Genomic DNA, 21172 nt, shown 5'->3' on the forward strand with positions numbered 1-21172 from the left:
TATGGCTGTTCACCATCAGTGGCTACCTGCCACCCTTACAGCATGAGTGGGGAATTGCCTCACCACCCATATTTAATAAGACAGGAAGTGCGAATATGGGCAGAGCCAGAGGATGAGTGCTCTTGTAAGACTTTCATCCTTGTCCTCTTATTTAAAAGCTGAGGGACGAAGAGACAGAGAGACACATAAAGATTTGTGTTGGTAAAATAAGATGTTCAGCTTTAACACAAATATTTTAATATCAGCAGATGGCAAAGGGTCTATTGTGACATTTGAAAAGGGGTCATTAAGAATGTATTGTATTGCAGCTGATGCAGGGCAAGCTACATCAAAAATTATTGCAATCCATATTATAAAGCTACTAGTGTTGTAGTGAATTCATGAAGCTCTATCCTACACTCTGTGTCGAAACACAGAGCATGACTTGTAACTGCATTACTCAATACTTTTATAACCAACAAACACACGTAACAGGATTATTTCGCATGATGCTCTCAGACACTGTGGCTAAACTAGACCAACAATAAAAAAGTTGCACTGAAGACACACACACGCAGGCACACACACTTCCGATTCAAAGTATATCAAGAATCAAAGTAATATCTATATTGTACTTTCTTCTGTGATATTGGTCTTATGTCATGCATTTGGTCGCAGGCATTTTCATCAGTCATCAATCGTCAATCAAGATCCTTTTCCTTTGGATTAAGGAAAGACAGAACAATATGAACAGCCATGCAACCATTAATGCCCCTCAAATAACTGCAGGTTTGTATTGCAGCACATACAGATTGTTTGTTTGGTAGTCTATACACTTTCTTGAGATACATTCCTTTTGTTTCTCTAATAAATTAACCACGTATGTAAAAAGTAATGAAAATGAACTCATTGCTCCTTATGCATATTACTTAATTGTAAATGAATGTATTCTAGCAGTGCAAAAGCTAGTTGAAAGAGCTGGAAAACAGGTTAAGGGATATTTAAAATGAATGAAACTACTTAATTATAACTTACGCAACAAAATTCAGAAGATATCAATATTACCAGGATCATCTTGATTCATTATCCCAGAATCACACACCAGTGGTTCAAATTCTAAGAAGGAACTCACTCTTCTCAGATCTTTGAGTTTAATTTGTGTGTGTGTGTGTGTGTGTGTGTGTGTGTGTGTGTGTGTGTGTGTGTGTGTGTGTGTGTGTGTGTGTGTGTGTGTGTGTGTGTGTGTGTGTGTGTGTGTGTGTAATGTCGGTCTGCAGGGCCTGCCTGATAAGCCTTATCTTCCTCGGGGTTCTCCACATGAGGAAGCTGCGTCCCCCTCTCTCTCTGTGTTGTTGTTCCTCGGAGTTTCTGTCCAAGGTGCTGAAATCTGCTGCTCCGGGGACCGATCACGTGACTGCGCTTCCTCCCTCTGTGAGCACAGGATGCTGTGTGAGCGCGCTCGCTTGTGTTGCGCGTGTGTGTAGTCTATGCACGGGGACACCTCAGTCCTCAAGCTGTTTCCAAGAAGGCGTCGGGGTTTGCTGTTGTACACTCGCAGCGTGGACTTGGTGCAATTGAATGCGTAACTTTGACTCTCCGTGCATCCTTCTCTTCTTCTTGTTCTTCTCTTTTTCAGCAGATTTCTTTCCAGTTCGCAGGCATTAGAGTGGCAACTGTGGATGGGCAAGCAGGAGTGGGCTGCTGCCCACCAAGTCTGACTGTGTTTCGGATGTGTTGAGAAGGAGAAAGAACATGTAAGAGTCCGCAGGCTTCCCCGCAGATCCTCGGATTCACAGCCAACATGCAGAAAGGGATGAGACTCAATGACGGCCACATCACCTATCTGGCTCTTTTGGCAAAGAAGGACGGGACGAGGCGAGGTTGCCTGAGTAAGAAAAGCTCAGATAACACAAAATGGCATTCAAAGTGGTTCGCTTTGTTGCAGAACATGTTGTTTTATTTCGAGAACGACTCCAGCTCACGCCCCTCCGGACTGTACCTGTTGGAAGGATGTGTGTGTGACAGGGCACCGTCACCCAAACCATCTCTTTCCGCAAAGGAATGCTTAGAGAAGCAGGTAAGATATCGATCACACGGAGAGCTCCCATAAGTCTGACTGACTGACACTGTCTCTCTGAGCGGACGCACTCATTAATGCAGCTTGTTGTCTCTTTCCTGGTGGGGGAAAACTTGCTTTAATCAACTCGATGCAAGCGTTTACAAGCGGAAGTATTATGTTTACGCAGCCAAAATCGCAAACGACACAGTTTCTGTTTTTATCCCAACATCTATTTATCACGCAAACAATGTCCCAGAGATGTTCACTTGACGTTCAGAGTTACGCAATGGCGTCATTCTCACAGATTGTCTCGTTTCAGCACTAAAATAGCCTGCCTCAAAGGTAACTCATACACAAATATGCAATGCTCTAAAGTGAAATGCGATTCGCTGTAAAACTTTGCAAACACGAAAACTAGTTAACCTTCTATTCGTTGTCTCTATCATCACAACGAGCCTCTGTGTTGCAGCACGTTTATTTTATATAACACTCTATATTTATTGATATCCTAAGTGTTCAGGGATTGCAGCTCATATGCAGGGAGTAAACTTAAAAACAGCATCCAAACTTTGCAGGTTGCCATCTTGCGGAGGAGAGCTGCCCCTTCCCTGTCGTTTTGACGTATTGATTTAATTCCTTGTCTTGATATTAATAGCATCCTACCTTGGCAACTGCGTCTCCCCGGTTCATAGCGGCTCGGTTCATTTGATAGCTCTCTCATTATCATGGGGTTGTTAACGACAGCCATGAATGAAACCCAAACGATGTCCCAGGCATGCTTTTGTTTTTCTTCACATCATCCCCCCATTCGTTTTAATTCCTCTGGCATTTGGATGAACATGTGTGAGGGCTACACAATTTCCACTGTTTTGTTTTTATAATGCCAGTTTAATAGGGTCATAAATAATCTCAGGGAAAGCATGGTTGCCTCCAGCGAAACAGTTTTGAGGATTTAGAAAGGCTGCAGCTGGAAGGAATAAACCTTGTGGCATAAAAGCATTTACGAGCCAGAGAAGTGGTCAAGCTGCTGTGAGCTATGACTGCAGTCACCTTCTGAAATCTGCTCTGCCAGCTGCAGCCTCCTCTGCTTTACCTGCAGCACAGCCAATCCAGGATTAAAGTCAGAACTCAAAGCAGTGGCTCATTTCTTCTCTCCAGTCAGTATAATCATATATGACATAATCACATATGAACGTTTCCAGTAAAAACCTTGACCCTTCACTACACAAAACCAATATGACAAATCAAATACAACTTTGCCCACTAGCACGGCTCAACTTTGGGTCACGACATTAGAGTGTTTTGTCTTTTTTTGAATATCATTTTGGACCTTTTATGCAGGCAACAAGAGACCCTTGTCATACTGGAGCTGGGCACATTGTGGGTCATGATCAGGAAATGAACCCTTTAACCATAGATAAAAAGACAAAAACTCATACGGATGCCCAAATTGTTCTGCTTTTCTGAGATGATAGTTGTTACAAAATGTATTAATTACATTTCCAGAGCAACATTTATTAACAGCTTGAAAATGAAATAGAATTAAGAATCTGTACTTCAGAGGAACATTGAAATGGCCTGAATCTAGCAAAAAAACCTACCTGGATGTACCCAAAACCTCTTTAAAATATAATGCATGTCATATCTTTCCAATATACTATGTTGATTGATTTTCACCGTGCTTTGGAAGTTCTTCTTATTATAAATAGCTCAAATATATAGCTAACCAAATCAGAGTTAGATATTTGCCTTGGATGCTCTCCTGTCATTCTTTACAAATCCTCTGTTAAAGAAAACCTTTAATAATATTAAAAATACGCTTCTAAATGAACATGTCTCTTGTATCATGTATCTTAGGATTCCCATCTGTAGTTATGGTATTTATATGTTACCGTATAAATGACAATTAAAGCATGGACACAGGTTTTACTAATTATGAGTGACTATTGTACAGTGGCTCTTACATTTACTGTATGCAGCCGCTTCCATCAGCTACCTGGTGTCACTGTCCACGGAGCTGAACGCTGCTGTCACGTCACGTTCTTCAGACACTTGCCCTTTGCTCTTTGTTGGCAAAGCTGTCAGGATTAGAATCAGTGTCACCAAGAGGGCGTCAAACAGATGTGCCAGCCGAATTTAGACGAGTAAATGCATGTTTTTTAACCCTAGATGATTGATTTTCATGTAATGGGGTCAAATTTAGATTTTTAGGGTTATAGTCCTCAGAAGGTAGAAAAAACACACTGGATTTTTGTCAATTTCCAAACAAGCAATATTTAAAGCCATGTGAACTTTGATTTTCCAGTATTTAAAAAAACAAAAATAGACTTACCTGACTCATATGAACCAGACCATAACTAAAGGAAGCAGATTAGAAACAGCTCATATTTTACAGATCGGTGGTTTGAGATATTGAGACACTGATATACGCCTTACATTGCTTTTCATTTCTGAGAACTTGTTGGTGACTCTCACTGCTTGAACTAATAAACTTTGTTCACCGTCAAGGTTATTTTTCTTACAGTCTGGACAAGAGCTCTATTCTGAGGACATGGACGGAGTGACATCTATGATGACAGCTGTTCATGCAGGCTGCTCCAGTGAATTTATTTCAACAGTGAATTAAATGAATTTGAAAGCCTTCAATTAGCATAACACAGTCTTCTGTTCAGCACGTGTCCCTTTACATAATATGTGTCAGGAATAAATTCTCTCAGTTTTGTGTTATTTGCGTGGGGGTGTAAAAGGTTGTGCACACGTATATAACATTTGGATGCTTATTTGCACAAATACATGCTTTTTGTTGTGCAATTAACCATGCTAGCATATCTTGTGGGACTATGTGCGTGGCTAGAAGTTTGTATGCGTCTCACTGGAAATGCCGAAGCTGATCTAAAGGTGAAATGAGGACAGCGAGAGTAATCAATGCTCCAGGTGTCTGAGGGCATACAGATTTCCTTTTCACTTTCCCCTCTCTTGAAAAACAAAGAATGACACTTGAGTCGATGAGCAGACTGCAGAGGTCACCCGAAGCAATGCTACTGTACATTCCTGACATTAAAGCTCTTACATGTGCAGATTACAACAGATTTCTGTGGAGCGTGTCAGTGTACTGTGTGTGTGAGTGTGTGTCGGAGGCTGCAGGAGGAATGGCCAGGCGAGAGCTGGATCTTATCTTTGTGAGTGTGTGTGTGTGTGTGTGTGTGTGTGACAGGGAGAGGGACAATGCAGCGAATAGATGCCAAGCCAACTGCCACCTTGCAGAGCTATGGTGCTTTTTATAGCCCTGACTCCTCAAGAAGGCAAAAGATCTTTCTCTCGCTCGCTCTCCGTCTGTCTCTCTCCGTTCTCATTGTATTCTTTGGAGTGTTCTACTTTTTAAATGTTCTTATTCCCCATTTAGACGCCGAGCTACGTTTAAGCCCACAGTTACTATGGCAACCCCTATTTGCATCTGAAAAAGTGCATTTGAAGGGGCCAACGAAATGTCCAACAACATGCCTCGGCATTGTGTCTCACTTAGCAAGTACAGCAAATATGGGCATTAGGAGAAATGTACGGGTAAAGAGGGGGGGGGGCGAAATCGAAATGCTTGATTTTTTTTCACTTAATTAAACAATTTTTACCAAAATGAAAAGAAAAAATTTCACTTCTGCAACAATCTCTGTCTTTTGTATGTTTTTATTAACAGTTCATAAATGGATATAACGTGGTAAACAGAGACTTGTGGACAAAAACATTAAAAACTGCTTCAAAATCGTTACTTAGAGATAAAATTGAAAATGTTATTTAAGGCCAACATTACCATAGACATTTCATTAAAAAATGTGCCAAATCTTTTCTCACTTTCAGATGAAATTCAATACTTTCTGTTCATAGATTTGGCTACGTTATTTAAAAAAAGATTTGACACTCACAGTAAGCGAGAAACTGGAAGCGCATTTTCTAACAGCGGCCCCTTTCTGTTGCCCATAAGGAAATATGGAACATTACTCCCTTTCACAAATGAATTGCTCTTGGCATTTGGGATGGATAAAAAAAATCCAATATATTGGATTTGTGGGGGTCTATTTACAATGCATCAGTGTTACATAACTTGATGCGTTTCTACCACGAACACTCTGTCTTTAGTATTATTGCAATGACCACCACTTTGTTGATTTGAGGTTTTTTTTCTGATAAGCCTATTAGAAAAACATTTCCCACATACGCATTTGCCATAATTGCCATGGCTGAACCTTTGAGGATGTAGGGTCAGGGGAGATAATTGGCGAGGGAGTAAATACAGGTGAGAGGTGTTTGTGTCACTAAAACGCAGCTCAATCACTGGCACAAAGCAAAACAAAACCTGACGTCAGACGAGAGGCTTCCACCAATTCAGAGGTGAGTTGCCAGGTTACAGGCAGGATGCACAGAGGCTTTATAATGAATCTTTCAAGACTTTTCCCCCAGGATCTCTCTCTCTCCCACTCATTCACAGACATGGCATGCATGTGTATAGACATAATTTAATTTCAACACAATGTAGATTAAGAAAAGTCGGTCAGTGACGAATCATGCAAGGTTTCCCCTCAGATAAGGTTTCCTGCAGACCAACATTGTACATGTATCACAAAAAGCCTTTGCTATAATATATTCTGATTGTCTTATTACATGCTGAACAAATATTTGACTCTTTATATCATTTCCATTTCCAGTACTACTTTACCTGTCACGTTCAATCATGACAACCAGAAGTCTTTGGAGCTGCGCACGGAGGACGTCAAGGACTGTGATGAGTGGGTGGCAGCCATCACACAGGCCAGGTACCTTACACACACATGACCTCTCACCAATACACACACTCAGCTATGGATGTTCTGAGGATGAAGATTTTGGAGGGAATGTGTGTGTGGGTACTCTGCTGTAGAGAATAAAAAGGGTGTTTAGAGCTGATTGGGATGAAAAACACTTTTCCCCTTTGTTTTTAATAATAAAAAAGACATTATTTTGGACGGCAAAAAAGAGAGGACAAAACAGGATTTCAATAAGACTTGAAAATGAGATCAGTATTATCCAATATCAAAGAATTGATTGTGTGACTGTACCTAAATGCTAAAATCAGTATGCTAGCAAGCGCACCATAGCAATGTTAACACGATGATGTTATAGCTAATAGCATAATGTTTACCAAGATCACATATTATTTGTTAACATTTTTTCTAATCTTGTCCCTTTTGTCTGACTCCTTGTCTCACTACACAATGAAACGTGATAGCCTGTATAGTTGCATGTACAGACCCCAAGTTAGCCATCATACTGGTGGGCTGCTCAGATCCTAAATAAACAAAGAAAGAAATATGCTTGCCTGCACTTAAATTAAGAAAATTAAAACTTCTGCTTTGGTATTTGACCATAAAACAAAATAAAGGACAACTACACATTTAATCTGATTTAGAAAGACAGCAGCAAATCACCAAGTCATTACAATTCATCCACATAGTGTTTTGTGGCCGTTTTTCCCAAATTTGTCTGCGATACACAACATTAACTTTCTGGAAAAAAAAAACGTGTTACATTTTGAGTGAAATTCCCCTTTAAGAGACTGACACAAAAGAGGGCCATGAAATCCAAGTGAATCACTCTAAATGTCAGCTGTGTGCATTTGCGTGGTGAAAGGTCAATTGATTGGCCTTATTGAAGATTACATTGATTAATGTTCGGGCGAGACAGCAGCACTGACTGTACAGGGGTTAGTTGGCCTGTAAGCATGTTACCCACAGCAGGGAAATGCATATCTTATATATCATTTATTTGCTTTTCATAAAGGGTTTTGATTTCTAGATGCTATGTTTCAATGCTCTGAATTTACTTTTTAGGCAACCAAGTTTTTTTATTTTAGCACATTTCCACTTCAACAAGCTGTTTTGCGATCAAATTAAACTAAAACCCTTTGTTGGACTGGTTAATGCTCTGAATTATAGCTCATGCAGAAGCAGGATTTACACATGGTTTGCTAAGCCCGTAAGTATTTGAAGAAAAGGTTGCATAAGTGCCTGCGCTCGGTGGAGACGTGAGGTCTGTGGTTCAAACATATGCTGATCAGAGGTCTGCTTTTTCTTTGATAAATCTATGGAGAGCCTACGAAACATGCGTTAATGAGGTCCTTACAATGTCTGTGTGCGTGTCTGTATAGTTACAGGAACCTGGCTACAGAGCATGAGACCCTCATGCAGAAGTATCTCCATCTACTCCAAATAGTAGAGACGGAGAAAACGGTTGCCAAGCAACTTCGACAACAGATAGAGATGGGGAAATCGAGATAGAGCGGCTAAAATCTGAGGTAACTTGCCTTGTAATTTCACGCTAGTAATACATGTGTGTTTTGAGTTACTGTTTGGTACACAGGGAAGAAGGAGGTATAAAACAAGGACGTGAAAGTAGTCAGAAACAGTGTAAATACAGAAAGGAGAATGGACAAAGGTCACAACCCAGATTTCTAACAATATTGTTGTGAGTTCATGACGAACGCAGCATTTTGCAGCACCCCCGGGATGCTTTGTTATAGCCTCTGCAATACTGTTGAGTGTTTTGTATCTTAATTATTCAGTCTAAACTAGATCAAATGCATCTCCCTTTAATGTGCTAATGGCTAGCTCCGATTGAATTGAATGTTTTCAATATGCATGAATCAACTTCTATTGTACCTGATATTGCAGCCTCCACTCCAAAATAATAATCAACCGTCTCACTTTTCATGGCAAAACATGAAGTAGTAATGGATTTTGGTCTATTCATACACATTCACTCTAATGGGAGTAAATAAAACAGGAATGAATAACATTTTTAAAGAACATTTTGGTGCAGTTTGTTTGAATATGAATTCTTTGAAACCAGCTAATGGAAAACAACAAAGTGTTACAAAACACATAAAAGATGAACTCTGCATAAAAAAACATAAAGAATCTTAATAATGTCAATAAAACACAGAGTGCATTGAGTGAATATTACATGAGCGAGATCACGAGTAGGATTATAGCTGCAGTGTAAAGTCCTCTCATCTTTGCAATATCAATGCGATGTTTGGTGTGGGATTTTAGATTGCTGGACTGCTCAAGGATAATGAAAAGATCCAGTCTAATCCAGAGGTACCTCCCAGTGAAGATGACACAGAGATCAAGAAGATCAAAAAGGTGAGATCTCACTGCTTTTGTGCTGTGCATTTTTAAGGAGAAAAAAATGAATCAATCTTTCTCAAGAACAAAATTAAGTAATGTCATGAAGAAGGACAGGCGGGAGGGGAATTTTAATCTGTGCAGGGATACTTATGGTTTCTGAAACAGGTTTTTAAACACTACATCATCTCCGGGTACCTGCAGGATTTATTTTTAACCTACAGGGAAGCTCACTCCTCTGGCGTTCACAGCAGGGAGCTCCTTATCCACTACACCACAGCCTTATTCTGTCTTCAGCTCGAGTGAAGCAGCTTCATATGCTTAATAAAGCTGGAGAGTTTGGAGAGATTTGGATAGCCAACCAGGCACTTTAAACATGCAAAAACATTGGTGATAATAATGACATAGTTTCCCTCTTCTCTGTAGAGCGTTTTAGTGTTTTTCAGCTCAGTGTTTTGGTTGTTGCCAGCCAACACTTCTTGCAGGTAGCAGCATTCAAATTCACACTTACTAATAGACAAAGATACGAAGTAGCTGTTTGAACATTTACCAACACAAAAGAGCTGAAATAAGAGCAAATAGTGGACTTACATGGTCAGCAGAACTCCATATACATGCTATAGTCTGCAGGATTTATTCCAATGGTTTAACAAAACGTGTTTGCCTGCATGTTCTCCATGGTAACTTTATACATTAATACCATGTGTTGTGGTAACAGCTTGTTGAGCTGAAAAGTAAATTAGTGCTGTTGTTAGTTCAAACAATTGGCAATCTGGCTGCTAAAGCTACATTCACATGATACGCAACGTTCTCGGGTTGCAGGTTGGGCTGCAGTGCGCTAAGGTGAAAACAGCCAGCTGTAATCTGATTGGTTGCGTGTCGTAAGGTCAGCGGTAACGAGGTCAAAGTTGAAATCATTTGAACTTTGAGCGCAGCGCTAGGCGACAAATTTGCGTGGTGTCCGAGGTGGTCGTGCGGCACCGCGCACTCCAGAGGAACACAACGGCAGCGCAGAATCGCTTTGCCGCTTGTCTTGTGAAAGCAGCAGAGCTGTTTAAGATCTATACGGCTCTGGAAAGCAGCTTTTAGGGTGACGCGACAAACCACAGCTAGCTTTAGCTCGTCTTCATCATGGTGACAGACATGGCTCTGTTCTGACTTTAGGTGTGTTCTTGTTCACCAAATGTTTACTTCCAGGAATCTTGCAGTGAAGAAGGACAGTGTCATCGCTGTCCAACAATGCTTCAACATTATCATTTTAATAAGTTGGCTGGTTAAAGTTGAAATACAAAATTAGCTATGTGACTCTTGGAATACAGAGATGTTTTAAATGAAGTAATGTTTTAATTTCACATTGTAACATCAGAAGACTATCATGGTGAAAATGATATACCCCCAAATCCTTCCCAAAGTTGCAGGGTAAGTTAGAGAACTGAGAAACATCTTCAAAAACACACTGGGTTGTGTCAGTGCATGCACACAAAAATACAAACATCTAAGTTTACCTTATGCTCACTTTTTTCATCACAGGTCCAGAGTTTCCTGCGAGGTTGGATTTGCCGCAGGAAGTGGAAAACCATCATCCAGGACTACATCCGTTCGCCTCACGCTGAGAGCATGAGGAAGAGGAACCAGGTGGTGTTTAGCATGCTTGAAGCAGAGGCCGAATACGTCCAGCAACTCCACATCCTGGTCAACAACTTCCTGCGGCCGCTCCGCATGGCCGCCAGCTCCAAGAAGCCTCCAATCACCCATGACGATGTCAGCAGCATCTTCCTTAACAGGTGGGGGAGGCTGGTTGAGAATACGGTGTGATCCGGCGCTGGGGAATTGCCAAAGGTTGTGAAACAAGGGAGAAAAAACAGCTGCTGACGAATGTTTATGTGTTTTATTAGTGAGACCATCATGTTCCTCCATCAGATCTTCTACCAGGGTCTGAAGGCACGGATAGCCAGCTGGCCAACCCTGGTGTTGGGTAAGAGACACAGAGACGACCCCCCAGTCACACACACAGTTTACCATTAGGCTTGTTTTTATCTGGAGTTAGTACGATCAGTTCACCCAAAATCAAATTTTTCTTAGATACAGTATCTCCCATTCAGACTTTTTTTCACTTACCAGTATAATAGAGCATGGCTTGAGGCACTTGAAGCAACCACAAATTATATTTCATAAGAAACAATTAAAATTTCTTAGTAATTCAAAATGCTACTTAATGATAGCACAGAAAAACCCTCTTTTAGGTGTGTATTTGCAGAATAGTTTTTTTACACAGCTACTGACCCTTTTCATGGATCATTATTTAATATTGTATGCACTGAAGAAGATTTCTGTTTCTCTTTGCAGCTGACTTGTTCGACATATTGCTGCCTATGCTGAACATCTACCAGGAGTTTGTGAGGAACCACCAGTACAGCCTGCAGATCCTGGCCCACTGCAAACAGAACAGAGATTTCGACAAGCTGCTTAAGCAGTACGAGGCCAAGCCCGACTGCGAGGAGAGGACACTGGAGACCTTCCTCACTTACCCCATGTTTCAGGTAAGAGTTCAGAGCTACAGTGTGGATAACTGCAGGATAATTCCACACACCGTTTCATGAGGTATTCTGTGGCACGTGTTTAGTGCACACACATACACCTTACTCTCTTTTGAAAAGAAAGTGCTCCAACAACACCATGAGTTTACCCAAATTCCTGCAAGATTGTTGTTAGTATTGTAGAGTAATCTTATGCCACAACCCACATTTCCGAATTCCATCACAGTTCCTTTTTTGAAAAATTCTATTCTATACTTATGCTGCTGCATTTATGCTCTTTCACAGTTTTTATCATTCTGGTGTGGTCTAAAGAACGATCATTTCTGGATGATTGCATTTAAGTACAGTATAACAGGCACAAACACACAATAGCCTTCCTTCACACCTTTCCTGACAAACGCCTGACCTCCATGTCAAATCTCAGCCGCCCAGGCCTCCATTAGGCAATCAGTCTATTATTTGTGTGAAAGTTAATAATTATACTTTTTTAAAAATGTGACCTTTGTGAGAAGCTACCATGGAAGAACATATCTGTGTTTCTTGATCTTCAGTAATGAGAAAACGTGTAAACCGTTGCTGCACTTTTGCACAACAGAGGCTTCATGACAACGTGCTTGGCACTGCTTTTTTTAAGTTTGCAAAAAATCACTTGGCCTTTCAAAGTTTGTAATGTCCATGTTAACATTTTAAAGATGTACTTTCTTTATCTCTTTCTCAGATCCCGCGTTATATCCTGACGCTACACGAGCTGCTGGCACACACCCCCCATGAGCACGTGGAGAGAAATAGTCTGGACTACGCTAAGTCTAAACTGGAGGAACTCTCCAGGTAGATCTACCATCTGTCCATCAATCAAGCAATAGAAAATACATTATGAATACAGGGATTACTATCAAATTCATACAGGGATTCTTGTGGGATACTCAAATATACATCTTAAAATGTGAAAAACCTGATTCATTCTGATCTTTCAGAATCATGCATGATGAGGTGAGTGAGACGGAGAACATCAGGAAGAACCTGGCTATAGAGCGGATGATTGTGGAGGGCTGTGAGGTGCTGCTGGACACCAGTCAGACATTTGTTAGACAAGGTAAGTAAGATGAAATATGAAAACTGATTTTGTAATTTGAATACTTCATGCTCAGCAAATGCAACAAAGTGAGGGTAAACATTGTAGGAATGTATGTTTATCAAGTCCTGCAATTTGGAGGGATGTACTGACCACACAACAGCTAGCTTAGCCTGGCTGACTGCAAACAGCTTTCCAAAGACTCAATACAAGAACACTATTCCCTGCACCAAGCTTGCATATCCAAACCATGGATGTGAGGGTTATCAATCCCTTTTATAAATTGATCATTTGTTCAGGTCAAAGCATTGACTATTATTCACCATCACACAGCTTTTTTCTGTTGTGATGAATCACATGTATTCTCTCCCAGTTGTTTAGCACCTTCCTCCATCTCTGCAGACATATAGCCATTAATTACTGAAGCACACACACAAGCCTGTTTTATACGTCCCTGTTACAGCAAACTACCATCAACAGAAGTCTGAATGTTTAAACAACATGTTGTACATTAGTCCTTTAACATTCAGGTACAGAAATAGCTGAGGTTGTCTTATAATATTTCCTTACAAGGGGTTTTGAAGGTTAAACCCTGATAATAAGATCAAGGTAAAACTAAAATGTAATGTGTTTTCCTGTGTGATGCTGACACTCTACAGGTTCCCTGATCCAGGTGCCGATGAGCGAAAAAGGAAAGATCACGAGAGGCCGACTGGGCTCTCTGTCGCTGAAGAAAGAAGGCGAGAGACAGTGTTTCCTCTTCTCCAAACATCTCATCATCTGTACCCGCGGCTCCGGGGGGAAACTTCACATCACTAAGGTACGGTGAGATCGTAATCAACAGGACCTGATACTTGAAATCAAAACCCAATAAAATGATGCAAACGTTCTGCTTGAGTTATCCTTTAAAGCCCATCAGGCCTCTCTGAACTTGTAGGGGCTAATACAAGCAATTTGGGTGTTTTGAAATACAGTTTCCGTGATTGAGGGGTGAGAGATCGCAAATGAAAAGGTTGTCAACTGTTATGTTGCATTCACCCTTCACATATAATAGAGATTATATTTGTCAGTCATCTGTTAGTGTTTTAAGTGTGTATGTACATTATAGCAAATATAGTAAAATATTCCGAAAAAACTTCAAGCTCATTATTGAGCCAGACATTTTATGTGAATTGATCATTATATTATAATATAATACAAACAATCATAGATAATAATAATCATTAAGTCCATCTTTTTGCTCCAGATAATGCTTGAGTCACATACAGTGTAATCAAATTGAACTTTAATGGCCTAGAGGAGATATTAGTAAAGTCTGTATCTGTTTCAGCAGTGTTAAGATTTTAAATATACAGAAGCCTTTTCTGTCGATCAGCTTATAACAAACTGCATGCGACCTTTGAACCCTGTCTCAGAATGGAGTGGCCTCTCTCATAGACTGCACACTGATGGAAGAGCCGGAGGGGACAGATGATGAAAGTAAGTTACCATATAGCAGTTGAAACATCAGTATTGAGCAGTTTTGTCTGGGCAAAATAAAATCAGAAAATGGAACCAAAAGATTATTTTCTTTCTCATATTTTGTCATTTCAATGTCTTCCCTCTGTCTTCTAACAGTATATCCTTTTAGTATGTTTATTTTTCCCTGCCACAATAAAATGAAATTCGTTAAATCTGTGCCTTGCAGCCAAAGTGGAGCGGAGTGGTCAGGACACAGAGAACCTGGACTTCAAAGTGATGGTGGAGCCCAAAGACGTCCAGCCTTACACCGTCATCCTGGTGGCTTCATCCCGACAGGAGAAGTCAGCGTGGACGAGCGACATCAGCCAGGTACTCCTCCTCACCTGTGTGATTTACAACTGAATATGTTCGAAACAAAACAGACCGCATAATAGTAAAGTGCTTATCATTAGCAGGGGAAACTGTCTGTAGGCTGCAAATATCCCTCCCCAAATTTCAGGACAGAGTGTAATAATAATTAAGATTAGAATAAAACAACTTTCATAGACGCGGTGGAAACCTGTATTGTCTAACATCTTTGTGAACTCACTCACGATGTATATTTGTTGTACTCAAGGAAGCTCTTTCTCTGTCTGTCTATTTGCCTCGCAGTGCATTGACAACATCCGCTGCAATGGTCTGATGATGAACGCCTTCGAGGAAAACAGTAAAGTCACCGTGCCTCAGATGATTAAGTAAGAGTCTGACACCTTGCAGAAAATACATAAATACATGACAAATTCATGAAAAATGCATGAACATGTGTGCCCAAACTTATGCAATTTGTACATCTATACAGTACATGAGACCCCTCAGTGACATAACATATTCCCCATGCTACAGCAGTAAAGGGCACAACTACAGGCTTAAATCCAACTTTATATGACCCTTAACCCTTGAATTATACAATACAAATAGACCAAAAGTGCTTACACTGATACATTTTCTCATTGTGATGTCTAAATATCAAAAAACAAATACAAAATATTTCTTCACTCCACAAGTTATTGAATGTAAGTTCTTTAGTTATGTTAATTTTTGTATTATCAGCCTTTGGCGCAAATCCTTTTGCTCGTCCGCACATTGTGACACGGTTTCGCAATGTCACAACATGTAAAGTAATGTTGCATAATTGAATGTACCTTCATATTGTTAAGTGTACAACCAAACGGGATGATGCTAAAGACGAAAGCCTTAGCTCTCAGCTGCAAAAAGAACAACTGGTCAAAGTTTTGTGGTTTTTATTTTATATTGATTTAAACAGGATCATGCAAACTATTCCCTAAAGGAGGTAAATTTCACAGACATTTAAAGCGCACTACTAAGGTCTACAATTCTTCTTCAGAAGGTTTACAAGAGCACACACACACACACACAGTCAGTTTTAGCCAGATAAGAGTAAAAAATAAGTATTTTCTTATAATTGCATGGACTTTAGTAGTAGGCTTTATGTGTTCTTTTCCAGTGGGGGAAACCAACCCAAACAATGTTAATGCCCTCCCTACTGGCCCACATGTGACCAGAGACGTGTACAAGCTGGAGTTGGGCTGCGTAAGTACTAGAAGCTAAATCCCTGTGAGTCACATTCCTAACCTCAGTTTAAATCCTAACGCAGGTCCGACACCAGCTTGTACTGCGATGATGTGGACATCCGCTTCAGCAAGATGATGAACTCCTGCAAGGTGCTGCAGATCCGCTATGCCAGCGTGGAGCGTCTGTTGGAGAGGCTCACCGACCTGCGCTTCCTCTCCATCGACTTCCTGAACACCTTCCTCCACTCGTACCGCGTCTTCACCAGCGCTGACGTGGTGCTGGAGAAGCTCATCACCATCTACAAGAAGCCCATCAGCGCCATCCCCGCACGGTGAGTGATCCCCTGAGAGAGATGATTTCAAGAGGTTTAATTAGGGATTCCAATCCAGAGTTTAATTGCAGGCTAACCAAAAAAGTTAAAAAATGGCCCCTATGCAGTTGTGCAGACATTGTATTCCTTGTTCTGCTTACTCATTGTGAACTCATGATTTTATTTTGGTGATTATTACACTTAGAGGACATTTCTTTACCTTATATTTACAGTATGCATGATTTGAATTATCTGTAGTTCATCAAAATGCCCTCAACTTTACCTTTGGCACTGCTACAAAGGAAGGTTATGTATTGAAAAGCAGCAGGTATTAAAAAATTCTGCAATCAAAACCAAGATGTGTGGCTTTTCAAGCCATGCTTTGAATGCTTTGTTAGTTGGTCCACCACCTTGATCCAGAATGAAAATATGTTTTTAGGTTTTTGTTTAAAGCCTGAAACTGTAGACCTTCTCCTCAGACAAGGTTTTGAAAACATGCCCCCCCTTAACCCTAAAGTCTGTAACTAAGTATCTTAGTGTTATTGTAGTAAACCCACTAGCTGAGCTGCAGGGTTGAGTACATGTCACCAAACCCAAATGATTTGATATGTAAAAGTTACCACAGAAGACTTTTTGTGCAGCAAATTTCATCAACAAGTAATGTGCTGTACGTGTGAAAGATTTGAAGTGAAACGCATCAAAATCAAATCGTCCCAACAAGCAGAAACAAAAGACATGTAGTTTTAACCTACTTACCTCTGGCAGGGTTTGAAATTGTGCTTAAATTACTTTGAGAGAGTTGTCCCTGTTCATTAGGGGAGCTAAAATGAATTGTTACATTAAACTTCTCCGTGGCCATCCATGCAGCTTGTGACAGCCAAAAGAGGAACAAAGTTTGAATTTTCCACATATCTTTCTCCTGAGGATGCAGCAACAGCTCTGTAATGGTGCAGTGAAAAGGTGGGACTCCCCCGGTGTCTGGGTTTGTCTTTTCTCTCACGTGGACTGTCTGTAAGCAGCCCATCATACGCTGTCCAGGTGAGAAGGGACTGGAGGAGAGGCAGCGAGAGGTCACACCAGCAAATCCACTCCTCTGTCTTCTGTCCACCATCACAGTTAATTGGGTCCTGTGTCCACCCACCTCTCCCTCACCCCCTCTCCTCCTCTTCTCTCTCTCCTTCCTCTCTTTTACCCTTTTCCGTTCTCTGACTTTTATTTTTCTTTCCACGAGTCTGACCATTCTTCTCTCCGCTGCGCTGTCACCATGGCAACCCTTCACTCTGCTGCAGGACCCCACCCTCTCCCTCTCTCCTCGTCTTCCTCCTGCCTCCCTCCCTTTCTCCCTTTCTCCCATCATCTGCAGCGACTCTACGGTATTAAATATTGATGGTGGTGTTTTGCACCCAGACCCTGCTCTCCTCTCCTCTTCTTCTTCCTGCTTTTTGTCTATTCCCCTGCTTCATTTCTCCTTTGTTTTACTTGTGTCCTCTCTTGACTCCGCACTTTGCTCCCCCCCCCCCTCCTCTCCTTTCCTCCATCCTCCCAGTCTCTCTCATTCCCATGTTTACCATTATCAACTTCCTTCTTAAACTGTTTTGCAAATTTAGGCGAGGGGACACAACATGGCTGCAGCTAGCACCATACAGGGCTGGAGGCTTCCCATTCGCCCACTCTCAGCCAGCAGCCTTCGCTCTGGTGGAATCCATATCCACTATGTTGCTCCTCTCTCGCCCCCTCCCTCGCAGTTTATCTGTTTTTGCCCCTGTTTTTTTTTTTTTTTTGTACTGCACCTCTGTCTCTTTCTCCCACTTTCTCTCTCTCTATCTCTCTCTCTCTCTCTCTCTCACCCATTTTCTCTCTGTTTCTCTTTCCCCATGTCTCTGTGGGCCTCCCCTGGGCTGGTTGCTGTTGGCAGCACCCGTGCCTCCCACACTGTCACTTGACATGCTATTTATAGGCCTTCAGAGGGGGTGGCTCTCAGTGCAAGGAGGATGCTGTCTTAAACAATGTAGCTTAAATAAAAGAGGCAGGAGCTCCCGAAGAGCCCTGTGGTTAATGTGTTGCCTTCTCTGCTCCTGTGTACCGACACCAAGTGCAACATGCAACCCTCTTTATCAACCTTTCTCCCCTCTGCTCTCTCCTATCCAGGTCACTGGGAATAATTACCCATAATCCCAAAAGTGATGTAGTGAAAGATACTCATGCTTCTGTCTTTCCCTTCTCTTTTGCTCTCTCCTTTCCTGCAGTTCTTTGGAGCTTTTCTTTGCCAGCAGCCAGAGCAACAAACTCCTGTACGGTGAGCCACCCACGTCACCGCGTGCCAGCCGCAAGTTCTCCTCCCCTCCTCCCCTCGCCATCACCAAGACGTCCTCGCCAAACCGCCGACGCAAGCTTTCGCTCAACATCCCCATCATCACGGGGGGCAAAGCCTTGGATCTGGCTGCTCTGAACTGTTCTCCCAATGGCTATGCAAGCATGCACTCCACCATGTCACCTTTCAGCAAGACCACCCTTGACATCAACAAGCTTTACGTGTCCAGCACCATGGCGAGCAAAATCCCAGATGAGGGAGAGACCAAAGCTGAAGGCAAGGCTGAGGAGACTGTCCTCAACAAGCAAGGTCAGGGATTTCACTCAGTTTTAATGAGTTTGTGTGTAGTATGGTAGCATTTCTACAAACCCACTTTCATGATAATAGCTGGTAAGTTTCCTCTACTCACATTCAAGCAACTTTACCAACTCTCCCTTTAAGGTTAAAGTTATTCATATTTATTCTGCATACAGTCAAAAGTAATCAACTTTTTAAGCAATATCCTTGAGATTGAACAGTCAAAAGGCAGCATTACAGTGGGGCAAAAAAGTATTTAGTCAGCCACCAATTGTGCAAATTCTCCATTTAAAAATATCAGAGAGGCCTGTCATTTTTATCATAGGTGTACCTTCAACTATGAGAGACAGAATGAGAAAAAAAAATCCAGAAAATCACATTGTCTGATTTTTAAATAATTTATTTCAAATTATTGTGAAAAATAAGTATTTGGTCAATAACAAAAGTTCATCTCAATACTTTGTTATATACCCTTTGTTGGCAATGACAGAGGTCAAACGTTTTCTGTAAGTCTTCACAAGGTTTCCACACACTGTTGCTGGTATTTTGGCCCATTCCTCCATGCAGATCTCCTCTAAAGCAGTGATGTTTTGGGGCTGTCGCTGGGCAACACGGACTTTCAACTCCCTCCAAAGATTTTGTATGGGGTTGAGATCTGGAGACTGGCTAGGCCACTCCAGGACCTTGAAATGCTTCTTACGAAGCCACTCCTTCGTTGCCCTGGCGGTGTGTTTGGGATCATTGTCATGCTGAAAGACCCAGCCACGCTTCATCTTCAGTGCCCTTGCTGATGGAAGGAGGTTTTCACTCAAAATCTCACGATACATGGCCCCATTCATTCTTTCCTTTACACGGATCAGTCGTCCTGGTCCCTTTGCAGAAAAACAGCCCCAAAGCATGATGTTTCCACCCCCATGCTTCACAGTAGGTATGGTGTTCTTTGGATGCAACTCTGCATTCTTTCTCCTCCAAACACGACGAGTTGAGATTTTACCAAAAGTTCTATTTTGGATTCATCTGACCATATGACATTCTCCCAATCCTCTTCTGGATCATCCAAATGCCCTCTAGCAAACTTCAGACGGGCCTGGACATGTACTGGCTTAAGCAGGGGGACACGTCTGGAACTGCAGGATTTCAGTCCCTGGCGGCGTAGTGTGTTACTGATGGTAGCCTCTGTTACTTTGGTCCCAGCTCTCTGCAGGTCATTCACTAGGTCCCCCCGTGTGGTTCTGGGATTTTTGCTCACCGTTCTTGTGATCATTTTGACCCCACGGGGTGAGATCTTGCGTGGAGCCCCAGATCGAGGGAGATTAGCAGTGGTCTTGTATGTCTTCCATTTTCTAATAATTGCTCCCACAGTTGATTTCTTCACACCAAGCTGCTAACCTATTGCAGATTCAGTTTTCCCAGCCTGGTGCAGGTCTACAATTTTGTCTCTGGTCTCCTTTGACAGCTCTTTGGTCTTGGCCATAGTGGAGTTTGGAGTATGACTGTTTGAGGTTGTGGACAGGTGTCTTTTATACTGATAACGAGTTCAAAAAGGTGCCATTAATACAGGTAACGAGTGGAGGACAGAGGAGCCTCTTAAAGAAGAAGTTACAGGTCTGTGAGAGCCAGAAATCTTGCTTGTTTGTAGGTGACCAAATACTTATTTTACAGAGGAATTTACCAATTAATTCATTACAAATCAGACAATGTGATTTCCTGGATTGTTTCCCCCATTCTGTCTCTCATAGTTGAAGTGTACCTATGATGCAAATTACAGGCATCTCTCATCTTTTTAAATGGGAGAACTTGCACAATTGGTGGCTGACTAAATACTTTTTCGCCCCACTGTATGTGGGCATACATTGAAATGTACTCATGACAATGATATTGAAACTTCCATGATCATTGATTGTGAAGATAACGAGTTCTACTTTCAGGTTTCATGAGCCTGGAAGTTTCTTAGTTTCTGAATAAGCTCCCAGAAAGCCCAACTCTTCTTTTTATTCTTGATTGAGAAAACACCTTTTTCTGTGCAGATCTGTCTGTGAAAGAGGAATGTAATGAAGACCCAAGTCAGAGTGAGGAAACAGAGGCGGAGATGTCTCCTCCCAAATCACCATCGACACCCAAGAATGTCAAGTCAAAAAACTCAGGTGCAGTATGACTGTGTTTACCACTAATGTTTTGTGACCCTGTGTTTTGCTTAGGGAGCTCTAAGCCCAAGACCCTTTACAAACATCTTGTGATCCACTTTGGAATCCCAACCCAACAGTTAAAAAACAAATGTGTTGGCAAGAATGTTAAGTAACTTGGCAAGAATGAAAGAGCTGGCAAACTACAAGCGCTTAGTGCTGGTGACAAAGAGTACTTGCCAGTGGAGTGTCTTGGCGGATAATAATATGATAAAATGAATAATAATAGATCATGTA

General features: G+C 41.5%; 1 protein-coding gene across 1 annotated transcript in view; it reads left to right on the forward strand.

The window, feature by feature from the left end:
- The first annotated feature begins 1467 nt into the window (after positions 1-1467).
- Positions 1468-21172, forward strand: part of LOC134863793 (ras-specific guanine nucleotide-releasing factor 1-like) — a 28056-nt gene continuing 8351 nt past the window's right edge. The window contains 18 exon segments of the mRNA XM_063882505.1: positions 1468-2056; positions 6736-6747; positions 6749-6843; positions 8214-8320; positions 8323-8360; positions 9118-9210; positions 10723-10976; positions 11088-11167; positions 11539-11732; positions 12448-12557; positions 12704-12822; positions 13461-13621; positions 14217-14280; positions 14489-14631; positions 14914-14996; positions 15917-16165; positions 18391-18764; positions 20780-20896. Coding sequence (XP_063738575.1) covers positions 1781-2056; positions 6736-6747; positions 6749-6843; positions 8214-8320; positions 8323-8360; positions 9118-9210; positions 10723-10976; positions 11088-11167; positions 11539-11732; positions 12448-12557; positions 12704-12822; positions 13461-13621; positions 14217-14280; positions 14489-14631; positions 14914-14996; positions 15917-16165; positions 18391-18764; positions 20780-20896 — 2569 coding nt within the window. The 5' untranslated portion in view covers positions 1468-1780.

The sequence above is a fragment of the Eleginops maclovinus genome, chromosome 4, assembly GCF_036324505.1.
Source record: "Eleginops maclovinus isolate JMC-PN-2008 ecotype Puerto Natales chromosome 4, JC_Emac_rtc_rv5, whole genome shotgun sequence".
Lineage (NCBI taxonomy): Eukaryota > Metazoa > Chordata > Actinopteri > Perciformes > Eleginopidae > Eleginops > Eleginops maclovinus.